Genomic DNA, 17,969 nt, shown 5'->3' on the forward strand with positions numbered 1-17,969 from the left:
TTCACCTCTCAGTAGCAACGACTGTCTGAGTTTCACTTCCTGAGAACCGACACTAGTTTGAGCTCTGATGTAATCATCATGTGTTATGTTGGTTACACCCACCTTCAAACTGTCGATCTGAAGGGGAGGGAACAAGGAAATAAGAGGACCGAGTGTAGCAGTCTGTGTTTGAGAGCAGGAAGAGGAGGGAGGAGTTATCAAGCTGTGATTCATTCCAGGACGAGGAGCAGCACGACTGACTACGTCCCAAATCACATACTTTTCCTTTTTCCTTCTAGTACACTGCAGCTGCCCTTACAAAGTACGTACAGTTGCATGCAGTATGAATACAATATATCTACTGTGCAGAGGATTGTGGGTCAGAACAGCCAGAAAAGCATGCTGGCTTTCATACTGTAAAATGTGACCAGATGTAGTGGGACATCCTGGTATTTTTGGCACACTGCATTTGACATACTATGTATTGGGACATAAGAAATCTTTTTTTCTGTGATACTAAGTAGTATGGTAGAATGGGTTTTGGAACGCACAGTATGTTTCGTCATTTACAAACGGAGCCTCGGTTCAAACCTGCTCCACATTTGAAAACATTTCAGTTTTCAGCTGTAAAATATTTCTTGGCTCCTCAGGCTTTGGTGATGGCTCCACATTTCTCATAAACTCTCCCTCACCCGGGACAGGAACCCGGTGTGGGCAACGGACCGCTGTACGGGCAGCCGTTTACAGACAGGCTAGTGACACATCACACACACTCCTGAGGCTGCAGAGATTGTTTTTAAGAAATCTCATAAGCCATTGTTTTACTGCTTCATTTTTCATTTTACATAAGAAAGTAGAGATAAGTAACCTAAGCAACTAGTGTAGTAATAATAATAATAATAATTTATATAACACTTGTCAAACTTAAGTACAAAGTTCTTTCCAGATTAAAAGATTTACAGAAAAGAAATGAAAATAAATCTAAATCTCATGTAACAGCGGGGCAGCTAAGCTGAAATATTCATAACAATTGTGCATTTTGCGATTAAAGCAACAGATTAGGCACAGATGTAGGGTTATATGTCACGAAAAGATATAGATATCGGGGCGCTGACAATTCGGCCCCTGACGGACGCGGCAGCTACTTTCCAAAATGGCCACAAAATAGGTTTTCCAAAACGTTGCAGAAAACTGATTTTACGACTCTTGATGATTTCCAAGGTGCGTTCAAGCTGATGAGATCAGATGTCAGAAGATCACAGAAATTATTTTTTTACCTCCTCATTTTTTAAGTGTACTTTTTAAAAGCTTTTAACCTGAGAAAAACGTGAAAACCAAATAAAAGGAGCATGGTCACTTCAGGGTCAAACTTCACCCCCATGCCTTCATGGTAGAATGACGACCAATAAAGCAGTAAAACTGACGGAGGTAACGCTGGATACATTTCTTGGTCGCCAGTAACCTCTAATCACAGTTAAAGTGATGCTGAACTTTGGTAGAACTTTGGGTTGTATTGCTAGCAGTAAAACTGACAGAGGTGACATGAGAACTTTTTAGTTGGAGTAAGCACTTCAGGTTCATATGACAATGTTTTATTTTTGCAATGGCCTTCTAATCTGAGCAAAGGAGCTGATATTTGTCCGGTCTCTAACCTGTGACCAAGCTGACTTGGTTGAACTTATAAGGAATCTTAGATCAGTCTCCTGTTGAAATACAGGGTTAAAGAGACACACAAGCTTCTCCACCACGGCAAGGTGCCAACTCCAGTAGGATTCATTATTTTGTTTTATTTTGTTGATATGCAATAGCACTTTAAAAACATGTATATACTATTGTATAACAGCAAACGCTGGCCGGGTTACGGCATGATACAAGAACTGAGGAAGCGGGTTGCTGGAGGCAAAGTTTGACCAAAAGAAATCCAATTAAATATTCCATTGCCATACTCCAGCACATTGTTTACACTTTGGGATCCACAAATTTGAATGTTTTGGACGTGATTAAAGTGCACACGTTGTTGGTTTGCTTGGTTTTGCGGAGCGTTTCAGACGGAGGGAGAATACAGGTATATTCAGGCAGGCAGTATGAAAAATAATGTCGCATTGTCAGGGAAAACATAGGGTGGTTCCCCTGAACGTTTGTGAATGAGAGGATAGATGGACTGGTACCACGGGACATTTTAGAACATTTTCATATTTTTCGTAGGTCTTGTGCTGATCAGCCACCACACTCTAAGAAAAAACATCTGAAGAAAAACAGAAAATGTCCTGGAAGAAAATTACCAGGGGTCTCTTTTATAAAACAGTGTGTAGGATCCATACTAAAAATGTGCCAAAAAAAATCGGACTTATAAAACTGTGCGTACGCACACCTGCACGCAATGTTCAAGGAGTTTTTCTGACACAGAGATGGAGGTGTTTGTAGGTGAGGAGATCTCTGAACACTCGTTCCCTCCTGATTCTCTCATTCACGTCACGTAGTCCTCACAGTGACGGTATATCCACCAGCACCATGCAGCATGTTCCGAGTCTCACCGCTGTGTTTATATCTTTACAGCAATCAGACTGATCCATTCACTTAAAATGATCAAGACAATCAGTAATATCCCCCACCTGGATATCATTAGAAAAAAGGAAGTTTGACAGGTGTACACTATTTATTATTTATTATTTAAGTTTTTATAGTGAACTTGTCCTGCATTATGATTAGGACTGATAATGATAATGCCGATATGGAGAGTAACGATTGTGTGAGAGCTGTCACTGGCTTCATTTACACACTTTGTTAATTTACACAATCCATACTGGTGAAGATGTGCTGGTTGGAGATGACTGGAGGAGGCAGAGTGTGTGGCGCAGCGCGGTGGCGCACTGGAGACAGTCTGATAGTTGCATCGGATAGCCATTTTCATTTTGTCTATATGTATACTGTATCTGTCCCTATCTAATAAACCATAAATAAATGAATAAGTCATGTCATTGTAACCCACCTGATGAATAAGTATACACTGGACTAGTATAACCTAGATTCGTAGAGAGGAATAATGAACAGGAATCGGACACCACAATGAGTAAGCAGAACACAGAATTAAGTTTAAAGGAAAATTATTGTATTGACACAGAATAAATTCACAATTACTGCCGACATTCAGTTTTGTTCAGTTTGAAATGTCTATTGAACTGGGTGCACCCTAAAAAATAAAAGTAATCCCCAAAATAAAATGTTCAGATCCAATTGTCTTTTGAGGTCCTTCCCCACAGTCCTACCACACTGACAGCAACGCAGATGAAAGTTGAAAGCGCTCCTCAATCCAGGTGCTCAGCACGGGTAGCTCGCCATCCCCCTCGTCAGGGAGAGATTCCAATCCAAATCCGGAGTTCAAGGGTATCCAGAAAACCTAGCCTGTGTAAAATAACACGGCTTATATAGCAATATATGCAAATCTAGCCAAGCTCTTAACTGTACAGTTTAATTTGATCAATATCAACATATAATACAACTTTTCAATGCTTAACCCATGAATGTAGGATAACTGTTGCATCACAATATTAACTTGCATCGTAATATTAACATATGAAATATGTCAACCTCACTATTATTATAAACCACTCAATAGTAAAGTGTAAACAACACTATTAAATGACTATTTCATAATTGTGAACCCATTTGAGTTGTAGATTATTATGCAAACAACCTACAGTTTAAACATTAAATACTCACTATATGTGAATATTGTGAGTAAGGCAATGTGAATACTTTCCCTGTCACAACACTGACACCTTGCGTTGATGCACACAAGCAGCACAGGGATGAACAGAATCAAGCTAATCTCATAACCCATGAACTTCAGCTAAAGAATCCCTCTCTGTCCACACAATGTAAATAACACACACATATTACACACACATATTTCTTTCTGCCTCTATCACCAAAGAAATACAAAATATCATTTTAGAATACAGCTCAGTGGCAAAACATTTCGCTATGCCAGCTCTCAGAGCATTTGACTCGTGTTGCCATGTGCGGCGGCTGCTTTAATGTTTGGAACGCACCGAGAAAAGAAAAGAATCAAACGATGCTCTCAGATGTTCTCAGGTCGCTTCAATAGGTGACGGAGCTCTTACTGGCTCATATATAGTTTTACTTCTCTCTGTTCAGTAGTATATCAAGTATAAGTAGTAATAATATCACTCTGTAAATCCGTCATACGTATAATGACATTTAATGTCTACATTCTGGCTTCAATTCATCTGCGTCTCCAGTTTCCCCTGCCTCGGTGCCTCCATAATATGCGTACGCACGGGTCAAAGTTTCCGTACCGGTGCGCACATTCTCCGTCAAGTTTGTTTTTATAGATCACAACTGTTGCGTGGGAAGTGGCATACGCACATTTCAGGCCCCGTTTTGTGCGTACGCAACGGTTATAAATGAGACACCTGGGGCCTCATGTATAAAAGACTGCGCAGCTTTCACACTGGAAGATGGCGTACTCACAAAATTGGAAAAGTACGTACGCACAGAAATGTTCACATGTATAAAACCGTGCGTACGCCTGTTCCTGCGCACCTTTCCTTTATACATCCCAATTGACGTGAAATTGAGCGCAGCTGCACGTGCCACTTGGTCCGCCTTGTCTCCTCCCATTAATAACTATGCAAATGACTATAAACACGCTCCATGCTGTCACTTATTGTCCAAATAACAACGGCAAATCACGCTGGAAAAGGAACAAAAAAGAAGAATTTCACAGAGTGTGAAATTGAAGTGTTTGTTACTGAGGTGGAAGCTAGAAAACATATTTTATTTGATGGTCTTTCATCAGGAATCAGTAACAAACGCAACGTCTCCACAGCAGCTGACCGTGCGCTCCCGAAGGCTCCCGAAGGCTCCCGAAGGCTTCCGAATGCGCACGGTCAGCTGCGCCCCGTGCCTCGGCTGCTGAGGGGCGCCGGTCTGGCCGCGTCCTCACTAAATATATACTATACGCTGTGCTGGAGTCACAGAGAGAGATTGTCAATACAATGAAGGATATATATATATATGCAACGAATTAAAAAGAATGAATGAGGTTCTTGGTGGGATAAGTCATATATTAAAAGACCTTGTTGAAAAATAAATGTTTGTCTCAACTCACCTCGTTGCTTTACATTCTGTGTATCTCATCCAAACGGCGCCGTATAGCTGCTGCATTTGGCTCATTGTTAGGTGTGCCAGGGTCCGGTTCATCCATCTGTAGCTCCAGGGGACACAGGCTCACCACGGTGGTTTGCCACATTGTGCAGCATGTGATTTTGTTTTTGGCACGGTGGTTAAGACATGTCATCTCTGGGAAATTAGTTTAAATGTGTTTTTGTTGTGCCTTTCTGATGTTAAATATTATGCGCAAACTAGTTAAGAAATATGTGGGGTTTTTTTTATCCAACATCATAAATAAAGCTCAGTAAGTTGAGTGGAAAAATTATTTTTACACATTTGGCGAGTTTCAGCACTTTGTAGTTTGACGCTGCCAAAATGACAGAGTTTGTAGGATGGCCCGCACATTCTCACGACTGGTCTAGAGTTTGCGGCACGGTACGCACATTCTCACGCCACGTTGATTTTTATACATCCCGGTGTGAGCGTGAAACACAGCGTACGCAACATTTTAGTACGTGCGCACCGTTTATACATGAGGCCCCTGATGCATTTTCCGTTAAGTTAACCATCAGGAGGACAGGGGGAGGGACGCAATTGCGGACCAGGGGCCTCATGTATAAAAGACTGCGCAGCTTTCACACTGGAAGATGGCGTACTAACAAAATTGGAAAAGTACGTAAGCACAGAAATTTCCACATGTATAAAACCGTGCGTACGCCTGTTCCTGCGTACCTTTCCTTTATACATCTCAATGAACGTGAAATTGAGCGCAGCTGCACGTGCCACTTGGTCCGCCTTGTCTCCTCCCATTAATAACTATGCAAATAACTATAAACACGCTCCATGCTGTCACCTATTGTCCAAATAACGACGGCAAATCACGCTGGAAAAGGAACAAAAAGAAGAACGGTCAGCTGCGCCCGAGCCTCGACTGCTGAGGGGCGGCGGTCTGGCCGTGTCCTCACTAACGCTGTGCTGTGAGTCACAGAGAGAGATTGTCAATACAATGAAGAATATATATGCAACGAATTAAAAAGAATGAATGAGGTTCTTGGTGGGATAAGTTATATATTAAAAGACCTTGTTGAAAAATAAATGTTTGTCTCAACTCACCTCGTTGCTTTACATTCTGTGTGTTGCATCTAAACGGCGCTGTAAAGCTGCTGCTTTTGGCTCATTGTTAGGTGTGCCAGGGTCCGGTTCATCCATCTGTAGCTCCTCTGGAGCACAGACACAGCATGTTGGTCTGCCACATTGTGCAGCACGCGATTTTGGTTTTGGCACGGTGGTTAAGGCATGTCATCTCTGGGAAATTAGTTTAAATGTGTTTTTGTTGTGCCTTCTGATGTTAAATATTATGCGCAAACTAGTAAAGAAATATGTGGGGTTTTTTTGGATCCCACATCATAAATAAAACTCAGTAAGTTGAGTGGAAAAAATATTTTTACGCATTTAGCGAGTTTCAGTACTTTATAGTTTGACACTGCCAGATGACAGTTTGGAGGACGGTCCGCACATTTTCACGACTGGTCTAGAATTTACGGCACGGTCCGCACATTCTCACGTCACGTTGACTTTTATACATCCCGGCGTGAGCGTGAAACACAGCGTACGCAACATTTTAGTACGTGCGCACCGTTTATACATGAGGCCCCAGGGGAATCTTAAAGTTACTCCTGAAGGATAACCACAAAAATCGCAAGCGATTCAAAGGGAGAGGGAAACACTAAATGAAAACAGGCCTAAAGGAAGGCTCCCTACACTCAATATAACTTGAAAAGACTAAAACTAAAACACCGCTATCGAGCAGCTGACTAGAACAGAGATCCTGCAGGTCCTTTCAGCTGTCAGCATTCCCACGCATTTTCAGCAGGAAATGCATTTTCTAGTTAGTATTATTAGACTGCAAGTCAGCCACGTTATGATGAATAATAGTAGAGACAGGACTGTACAAAAACCTCTTTACACGCTTTCAGATGATTGGTGTGAATGCATAGTGAAAACGTCGGGGAGCGCAAGGACACGTGCATGGGGTGTATGACTGTGAGATCGCTGTCATACACTTTTTTATATAGAGTTAATGGTTAATGGTAAATAGACTTGCATTTATTTAGTACTTTTCTAGTCTTCAGACCACTCAAAGCGCTTTACACTACATGTCAGCATTCACACACACATTCACACACTGATGGCAGAGGCTGCCATGCAAGGTGCCAACTAGGATCTAATCTAAATACTCGTTCACACACCGATGGCTAATTTAGGATTAAGTGTCTTGCTCATGGACACATCGACATGTGACCGGAGCAGCCGGGGATCGAACCACCGACCTTATGATCGGTGGGTTTAACTGCTTTTGACCTGTTAATCAGGGAAAACCTCCTCGCTGGCGTGCTTCTATACATGGCCTTAAATACAGATCAATAAGATCACTTCCTGAACAGATTTCACAATCAGCAGATGGATTTATTAGTTTAGCTTTTGAAATCATGCTAAAATTACATAAACAAACCGTACCAGAGTCCGCATGGAGGCGGACCGAGACCCACCTTTTCAGGTAACCAAACGGGTTATGAGTGAAAGCAACCTTAGCGACCTGTTTCACTAGCAACAGGACTGAATGGAGAGAGAAAAGAAGCAGCAGAAGCAATTGATGATGATTTTCTCCTTTAGTTGGGCCGATATCACGGCTAGTTAGCAATACAACCACTTTAACTGTGATTAGAGGTTACTGGTGAACGAGAAATGTATCCAGCATTACCTCTGTCAGTTTTACTGCTATTGGTTGTCATTCTATCTAAATACATCTATCACACAGGTCTGTTCATACAGGTATTTAGGGGTCAACATCGACAACACTCTCAGCTGGAAGGTACATGTTGGAAACCTTTTTACGCAGACTCAGGTTCTATGGAGCGGAGCAGTAGATCATGTTACTTTTCTACCGGGCTGTCTTGGAAAGCATCATTAGATATGGTATCACGGCATGGTACGGTGAGGGTCGGCGCCAGAGTGTTAGGGGCGGACGGGCAATCAGCTTTGACAGGGGGGGCATTTTTTTTCACCTCATATAGCCTTTATTTAAGGGACTATTTGTAACTTTCAGAAATGCTTATTACAGTTTTTCTCGATTGTTTACACACATTTTCTGAAAGCATGCCTCATACTCTCAGAATTCTACACACAAATCAAAAAACACACACACAATGGGCAAAACCCCTCAATTCTCCTGCAAAATGAAACTTTACATTCAAAACAATGTTATTTCTTCTCAAAATGGTATTTTGTTTTCAAATGACACACACAAACCATCATATGAATAGACATTTATAAGAACCAGTTGAACACTGATGTGCTCAATGTAAAACACTATGATGAATGGAAAACACTTCTTCTCCATTCATCATAATGACTTAGGCCTTTTTTTTCTTCAGTGTTACACTTACTACAGACAGTACTTACATAAGTGTGTTGTAAAATATTTTAGAATATTGTTTTTATACTCAGAACACACAAATACACGGTAACAAATATATTTTATTTTCCCCACAAAAACAATGTACACAGTGAACATCCCAACCAACACAAAGTTGCACATACAGTGGTCTACATACAAAACAACAGAAGAATTTACTGTATACAGTTACAGTAAAAACAAACTATGCTGCATCCTCTCTTCTGTTTCGGTCTGGCCACAGCACCTCATCCACATCACAAGCAATGTTTTCCCTGGCCAAGCAGCGGGGGAAATATCGCTTAGCATGTCGAATCCAGCCATGAAAAGCATCAACTGATTGCTAATTGTAACACTGTGTGACAGGTGTTTGCCCATGTGATGAGTCAGTGTGTAGGGCAATTGACTTTAGAATTTTGAATGACAGTGTGTTCCTTGTGAAAACGAGATTTTCTTCATGAAAATTGTGCCAAATGCAGAGAATTGTGTGTAGTGTTTTGAAAAAAGTGTGTTTTAGAACTGCAATTTGAGTGTAAAGCAGGAATTGTGCTTGTAGTTTAGCAGAATTGGTTCAGGGGGTTGGTGCATGAGTTACATGTTGTGGTCATTGTGTGTCAAGTACCAGTATTTGTGTGTAAACAATTGAGAAAAACTGTAACAGCGACAGCTGTGGCTGTGAAATCAACGAAGCATTGCTCAAAACAGTGAGGCGACACACGTCAGCTAAAAGCACAATATCCCTCTATATTTCAGCTGCTTGGCAGTAATGTTAGCTGAACAGACGAAGGTCTCTCCATGAATCAATGCTGATACTGTGTTTGCTTCTCCTGCCTCAGCGCAGGCTTCAGCAGCGGGGCTCCCCAGCGAGAAACTCGTATCCCTCCGCCCGCAGCCGGAGAGAGCAGGAAGACACCGGCAACCGGTCGGTAACGAGACGGTAACGTTTCTCTCTGCGAAGCCCCGTTACTTCCCAAGACACGGAAAACCTCTGTTGGTCTGGAGGAGCTGCAGCATTTATTTCTGCACAAACGTCCACTGTACATTCACTAGATATTCTCAGAGCTAAACTAACTCTTCTGCAGTGTGTAGTGAGCGTGCGTTCACGTCTAGAGGTGGAGCGAGTACGCGAGAACGCGCGCTCTGTCTGAGTGAAGGCGAGCAGGCAGAGGAGACGAGTCAGCCGCCACACTCGAGCGCGCATATGCGAGCGCGCATGTGTGGCAACCCGCTACATTTATACGCTTAGAAAGTTACAAACAGTCCCTTTAAGTGTATCTTTAACATTATCATGTTTCATGAAAGAAATAAACTGACAGAGAGGTGTATACATACTGCCACTTATGCGCACAGGTGCGCACGCACGCATACACGTGCTGTTATGTCCACAAAAACAGGTTATAAACTAACACCGTGTCCTAACTGGATGAGAGCGTCCGACTATCGCGCTGCATCGCGCATCTGACGCTCTCTGTCCTTCTCTGCAACTCTGCACTTCTGTTACATCATGTAAACAAACCAGGAACATATCAGCTGTGAGCTCCAGATCAGACTGGAGCTGAAGACATAAACACCTCAAAGATGGGTTAGTAGTACTTAATAATATGTTATCTTCCTACAGTCGTACCTTTTTTTTTTTCTATCAGAAAACACACGTTTTATTTGTGATATTTACTGGAAATAACATACGATATGGCCAAGAGCAAGTAGGTTGTTGTCTAGTAATCTTCTCCAGCCAGCTGCCACCTTATTTTGGTTTCTGTTTTGAAATGAGGAGGTACTGGAGGCTACAGATAACTCCTCAGGCACGCCCTGCGTCTTGCTCGTGCCAGGGTCAAAATGTGCACACACGGGTACCGAGATAAAGTAAACAGGGAGTTAAACAACACATTAATCTAACAGTCTGACTGATTTCTTCATAACTATAATTTAAGTTAATAAAGACTAAATGTGGATGTTTCACTCAGCAGTTGTTGTCCCTGCTCAGCCTGCTGTAGTGTAACATTAGTCTGTTGTTTTATTCCACATTACTGAACAGAATAATCCAAACAGGTAGAAAAAAGTAAGATGTGAGAGGAGCACAGGATGCTTTATACTCTCTTGGTCCTAATTGTGTTTTAATGCACCGGGTTTGTAGGTCTACTTTCTCTAATTTTTTCTATTGAGCTCGATAAAAAAATAAAATAAAAACAAACACGCAAACGGAGCGGATCAAAACGAGGCTTCTTACTGAAATATTGTAGTGACGGTTCATATTTCACAGAGTTTCCATAGTTGTATCTTTACGCTGTGTGTTCGTGTTTTATTTGAACCATTAGTGAGGTGTCTGTTATATTTGTTGACAGGTAGCTCGTAATAAAGTTTCACTAGTGAACTTTATTACATATAACTGCGATCGTCCATGCCTGTGCTGAAAGTGTCAGTAATCAAGTTAATATTTTCATTTACATCCAGGACAACTGACCCGGTTTGTCGGCTCATTTTATCTAAACTAATCAGCCGTTCCTCTCAATATGAGTGACAGTAAAAAATAGGAACCGTGTATCCGATAGAAGTTCAGACAAAACGTCGCTGTGCAGCACCGTGTTGTTCGCAGCCAGTTAGGACACTCCAATAGAAAACAATGTAATCAAGCCCAAGTACATGTCCTAGTTGTTTCCTAAATGCAAAACTATCACTGTTTTGTGCTTTATTTTGCATTGCAGTGTTAAGTCCTTCCATTACCAAACTGAATGACTTCATTTGACTTATAGCCTAGCTGTTATTTCAGTTTAGTTTTTTGTCAGGCGAGAATTCAGCTGAGGGGGCACAGTGACCTTTTTGGACGCTGGGTACGGTAACCTGACCGTGCAGTTGAGGTCACAGATTTCTTGCCTGGTGCAGACTGCTATGAAGATTATGGGGGTCAAAACCCACCCTACCCTCCAGATGCTTTATGAGCAGTCTGTCATCAGACAGGCACAGAAAACTGTGTCAGACCCAACTCACATCTTACATCAGGAGTACCAACTTTTACCTTCCGGCAGGAGATATAGAGTCCCACGGAGCAGATTGAACCGTCACAAACATTCATTCTTGCCGATGTCGATTAAACCTCTCAACAATTCGTAACATAAAGCTGCAGTGCAATATGTTAAATAGGGACAGTGCAATATGTTAAATAGGGACAGTGCAATATGTTGCATCTGTGTAATATTGGGGTATTGTATGTGCAATATGGGCAAGACGGTAGACGGTGCAGTGCACTACCTCGGTGCAATACCTGCCATGGTGTGTGTGATAGTATGTGCCGTTATGTACGTGGACTGTGTTTGTGTTGAAACATCCGTTTCTGTGAAACTGTTTCCCTGTCTTGTGTGGAATCGTTTATTATTGGTGTTGATGTTGTTTTAATTTAGTGTTTGTAACTGCAGTTGGACGGAGTATATACAATTAAAGTATATCTTATCTTATCTTATCATGAAGGCAAGGAGATGAAGTTTTGACCCTGAAGTGACCATGCTCCTTTTATTTGGTTTTCACGTTTTTCTCAGGTTAAAAGCTTTTAAAAAGTGCCCTTTAAAGATAAAGAGGTAAAAAAAATCATGCCTGTGATCTTCTGACATCTGATGTCATTAGCTTGAACTCACCTTAGAAATCATCAAGAGTCATAAAATCAGTTTTCTGCAACGTTTTGGAATATTAACGCGGTTTGCTGTCCTTCACACCATGCAACGTCTTCTACTAGAGGTCAAGAGGTCAGACGATCTCCATTAAGCTCACTGCAGTGTCTGAACTACTGTCCATCAGTCACATGTTCTACAGAAATCTCTGGATCAAAATGAGCATTCACAGTAATGACAGCGATGACGAGGTTCAGGACCGCTAGTTCAGCATCTGACTGTGATATGGCTCAGTGTCCTGATGACATTCATGTCCTTCAGACTAACAGCTAGATGTGAAAGCTTGGCTTGGACTTTGACTGAATGAGTTCAGGCTGTCAGATTGGTGGATTAACATCCTCAGACCACTTTAAAACTGAGCACTCCTGACCTCTTGTGGTCCAAGTCGGCGCTTTCTGAGAGAATCTCCACGTGTTCAGCAGTCAATATGCAGAGACAAAAGTATTTCACATTATTTTCGTAGATAGTACCACCTGCTGACCAGCAGTCATTCCCAAGCTGCTGCTCTGCTGAGCATTACTCAATCACAATATCATCTGATACTGTTTAATGACAGCAGCCGTACTGTGTGATGGGCTACGCTGACATTTAAAATGAGTGATCACAGGAGGCAACAACAGCTTTTCTTACTGCCACACAGCCCTCACTGGGCCGCTCTATCCCCAAGAGCTCTGTTTGGGGTGAGACAAACGGCGGCCTAGTGAGGACGGAGCCCCAAACTGAGAGACAAATATGCACTTGTGAATCTTTACGGGTTCATTTGGACAAAGACTTCTCTATATACACTATTCAGGACACTCAGACAGAAGACAGTGTGGGGTAGTCCAGAACTTAAACAGTAAAGTAAAGCCACCTCTACACACAACAAACAGAGAAATCCATCTGAGAATAACTAATAATAATTAATGTTAGATATGAATAATGTTGTGGGATTATTCCTTATTTCATGTGATATTTATCATAAACAGACTAAGCATTGGAATAGTGATTTAGAGGTTGAATACCACGAACACCAAATCAGTTTGGATCCAGTGTGATTTCACAACAAATGTGTTCTTTGACTGGTTAAAAACAGCTGACTGACAACAGGGAGTTATCAAACTAAACCGTCCTGAAATATTTAAATATGCTTCATAATAACTTTCTCACATATTTAACTTTGAAGCATTTGTGACAAAACGGTTCAATTTCAGGACGTCATCCTGATCCAAAGCAGCCTGGAGCTTTGTATGATACCCTGGAAAAAAGACAAGCAAAGACTTAGTTCATTCTTGTTTATTGATTATAGAAACCTTCAGTTTGTTCACACATCCCATCAGTAAAGTCTGCTAAATGACTCTTGTTCAATGATTTCACGTACAGATTCATTTTCATCCACACAATCAGTTTGTTTGAGCAGAATCTCAGCGATGTAACAGAGAATAATGATTTCCTTATTGATTATGATCATGATAATTACAGTTTCATTAAACATCTTAGGATCTCGTTTGTACGTCGATCTGGACGACAACATTTAGTCTGCCCAACAAATAAATGTGATTCTAGATATCTTTACAAAAAGTGGTGAGAACAGAATATCTATGATAAGAAATAAATCACCAGACCTTCCTTTAAGACCCGTGCAGTGGAAGAGAAACAACAACACACACACACACACACACACACACACACAGACACACACACACACACACACACACACACACACACATATATATATATATATATACAAATATTCATCAGACATTTAGAGCACAGAGAAGTTTACAAAGTAGAGCCCATAATGTTTGATTGACAGCTGATCTCTGTGCAGTGAAGACATGAAAAGAACAAGATGTGGTCAGGATGTGAATTTGTGGCTAAATTGTTACACAAATAATCAGTGGTCATGTCTATCATGTTTTGTGAACAGTTTTTTTTTCACTTATATCTTAATGTTTGATTGAAAGTCAACTTATAATGATCAAATTGCATTCAGTAATAGTAAATGGTAACATTTACTAGTCAGTATATTATACATTTTATACAAGGTGTAAATGTATCATCATGACATACAGTCTGCAGGTTACAAGTATTTCAGCTTGTTATTAAAGCATGTGTATCAAAAGCATTCATCATACAAAGTTGACGTCATCACTGATGTTGTTGCTGCCGTGTTTATTCCTAGATGGAGTGTTGATGGAGCAGCTACAATGTTAGCATAGCCTGGCACTGATCGATCCAGACTCCGTTCAGAAAACAAGCATTTTAAAAGTTGTTTGCTTGCTGTGTTGCGGACAGACCTGACAAAGCATGAATTCACTCTTTTTACAAATCAACATCATAATATCGTTATTTCGGCATCATTTTGATCCGTTTATTGATATTAAATCACAGCACAGTGTGTTTATTTTGGGTTCATACCGCAGTAGCGACGTGTGGCTTGCTAATGTGCTTCCTGCTTGGTGTGAATGCACGGTGGTAACACAATACGAAGCACAACGTAACGTAACTTAAACTACTATAAACAATAGCACATGCACAACAACAGCACGATGTAATGATTCAATGAACCGCTGACACAATCCCCAGAAAACATAAACACTGAACTGTTCTCCAGCTTTTCATTTAGAAAGAGCAACAACCAATGAGGAACCTGCAACAGTCGCTGATGAATCCTGTAACTTCATCACTCAGTCAGTCAGTCAGTGACACACTTTAGTGTTTGTAGGGCTGGTCCTCTGCGGTCCAGACACAAATCAGCTCTGCAGCAACAATGATGGACACCAGAGAAGTTTAAGAGTTAAAACACTGAATTTAACCCTTAAATGACTTCTGTCTATTTCAGTTTACACAACTCAGCAGTGACATCATAATAATAAAGCCTAAGTCCAGCATAGAGAGGCTCAGTGAATGTGGTCTGGACTCTGTGGAGGAGAGTCATGGTTTCAGAGACGCTGTAGAAGGACAGAATACCTGCACTGTGATCCAGGTACACTCCTACTCTGGAGGACTGAGGACCTGAGACGGGAGTTTTGACTTTGTTGTACAAAAATGTATAACTGTTTTGGTTACAATCTAACGCCCAAGATTTATCATTGTTTCCAAACACACATTCATTCACCCCTGCTCTGCTGATACTCTTGTATGTGACTGCTAAATGAACTCCCCCCCCTCTCCTCTCCACCTCCCAGTAACAACGTCCAGTCAGACTCTCTCTACTCAGGACCTGACGACATGCAGTGAATCTGTCTGGATGACTAGAATAAGACTGTTGTTGTATCATAAATGTTGCTTTTCTATTCCCCTTAGATAATAACAGCTGTGTGTTTGCTGTGTTTGGATCCAGTGTGATTTCTCGTGAATATTGTAAGAACCCAGCTCTGGTCTTGGGCTCTGGTTGTGACAGTAAAACATCCACTTCAGTCACTGTCTGTGAGACGTTTGTCCATTTCTCTCTCAGAACGTCCTGTAGTTTATCTCTGACTTCTGACACAGCCGCCGTCACGTCCTCAAAGTAGCTCAGAGGACGGATATTGATGCTGGATGTAGATTCAGTGAGTGGTGACAGTGAGTGGTAGTTAAGAAGAAACTGATTGTGATCCTCTGTGTGTGACAGCAGCTTCATCTCAGCGTCTCTCCTCTTCAGCTCAGTGATCTCCTGCTCCAGCTTCTCCTGAAGCTCTTTGACTCGACTCACTTCACTTTTCTGCTGGGATCTGACCTGCTGCTTCACATCACAGCTTCTTTTCTCCATGAGACGGATCAGCTCGGTGAAGATCTTCTCACTGTCCTCCACTGCTTTATCAGCAGAGCGATTGACAGCCTCCACCTCCTGTTGGAGCAGCTTCACATCTTTCTCTCTGTCCTGGATCCTCTGCTGGATGTTGAGTCGACTCACCTCCAGCTCTCTCTGCCTCTCGGTCCTTTCTGCTGCAGCTGAGACGGTGTCGTGGCCTTTATGTTCATCCACAGAGCAGAGATAACAGATACACTGCTGATCAGTACGACAGAACATCTTCATCACCTCGTCGTGACGAGAGCAGATGTTTTCCTGGAGCTTCTTGGAGGGCTCCACCAGCTTGTGTTTCTTTAACGGAGCTGAGTCATAATGACGCTGGAGGTGTTTCTCACAGTAAGAGGCCAGACACACCAGACAGGACTTGAAGGCTTTCAGTTTCCTCCCAGTGCAGACATCACAGGCCACATCTTCAGGTCCAGCATAACAGTGATCAGCAGGAGCAGCTTGGAGTCCAGTCTTCTTCAGTTCCTCCACTAAAACTGCTAACATGGTGTTCTTCAACAGGACAGGCCTCGGTGTGAAGGTCTGCCTACACTGAGGGCAGCTGTAGATCTTCTTCTCATCCTCTCCATCCCAGAAGCTTTTAATACAGTTCATGCAGTAGCTGTGTCCACAGGAAGTAGTCACCGGATCCTTCAGTAGATCCAGACAGATCGAACAAGAGAATGACTCTCTCTCCAGCTGAACTCCTTTCTGCGCCATTTCACCTCTCAGTAGCAACGACTGTCTGAGTTTCACTTCCTGAGAACCGACAATAGTTTGAGCTCTGATGTAATCATCATGTGTTATGTTGGTTACACCCACCTTCAAACTGTCGATCTGAAGGGGAGGGAACAAGGAAATAAGAGGACCGAGAGTAGCAGTCTGTGTTTGAGAGCAGGAAGAGGAGGGAGGAGTTATCAAGCTATGAATCATTCCAGGACGAGGAGCAGCACGACTGACTACGTCCCAAATCACATACTTTTCCTTTTTACTTCTAGCACACTGCAGCTGCCCTTACAAAGTACGTACTGTTGCATGCAGTATGAATACAATATATCTGCTGTGCAGAGGATTGTGGGTCAGAACAGCCAGAAAAGCATGCTGGCTTTCATACTGTAAAATGTGACCAGATGTAGTAGGACATCCTGGTATTTTTGGCACACTGCATTTGACATACTATGTATTGAGACATAAGAAATCTTTTTTTCTGTCATACTAAGTAGTATGGTAGAATGGGTTTTGGAACGCACAGTATGTTTCGTCATTTACAAACGGAGCCTCGGTTCAAACCTGCTCCACATTTGAAAACATTTCAGTTTTCAGCTGTAAAATATTTCTTGGCTCCTCAGGCTTTGGTGATGGCTCCACATTTCTCATAAAGTCTTCCTCACCCGGGACAGGAACCCGGTGTGGGCAACGGACCGCTGTACGGGCAGCCGTTTACAGACAGGCTAGTGACACATTACACACACTCCTGAGGCTGCAGAGATTGTTTTTAAGAAATCTCATAAGCCATTGTTTTACTGCTTCATTTTTCATTTTACATAAGAAAGTAGAGATAAGTAACCTAAGCAACTAGTGTAGTAATAATAATAATAATTTCTATAACACTTGTCAAACTTAAGTACAAAGTTCTTTCCAGATTAAAAGATTTACAGAAAATAAATGAAAAATAAATCTAAATCTCATGTAACAGTGGGGCAGCTAAGCTGAAATATTCATAACAATTGTGCATTTTGCGATAAAAGCAACAAATTAGGCACAGATGTAGGTTTATATGTCACGAAAATATATAGATATCGGGGCGCTGCCAATTCGGCCCCTGACGGACGCGGCAGCTACTTTCCAAATTGGCCGCAAAATAGGTTTTCCAAAACGTTGCAGAAAACTGATTTTACGACTCTTGATGATTTCCAAGGTGCGTTCAAGCTGATGAGATCAGATGTCAGAAGATCACAGAAATGATTTTTTTACCTCCTCA

At 41.8% G+C, this 17,969-nt stretch overlaps 1 protein-coding gene across 1 annotated transcript; it reads right to left on the minus strand.

The window, feature by feature from the left end:
• Positions 1–14,963: 14,963 nt before the first annotated feature.
• LOC141777719 (tripartite motif-containing protein 16-like) lies at positions 14,964–16,719 on the minus strand. Its single transcript, XM_074652237.1, has one exon. It carries the CDS (start codon positions 16,706–16,708, stop codon positions 15,044–15,046), a length of 1,665 nt encoding a protein of 554 aa, XP_074508338.1. The 5' UTR covers positions 16,709–16,719; the 3' UTR covers positions 14,964–15,043.
• Positions 16,720–17,969: the final 1,250 nt, after the last annotated feature.

This window comes from Sebastes fasciatus, chromosome 1 (assembly GCF_043250625.1).
Source record: "Sebastes fasciatus isolate fSebFas1 chromosome 1, fSebFas1.pri, whole genome shotgun sequence".
In the NCBI taxonomy this organism is placed as follows: domain Eukaryota; kingdom Metazoa; phylum Chordata; class Actinopteri; order Perciformes; family Sebastidae; genus Sebastes; species Sebastes fasciatus.

Excerpts from the sequence above, each read along its gene's own strand:
- LOC141777719 (XM_074652237.1), bottom strand. The coding sequence starts at position 16,708 with ATGGCGCAGAAAGGAGTTCAGCTGGAGAGAGAGTCATTCTCTTGTTCG.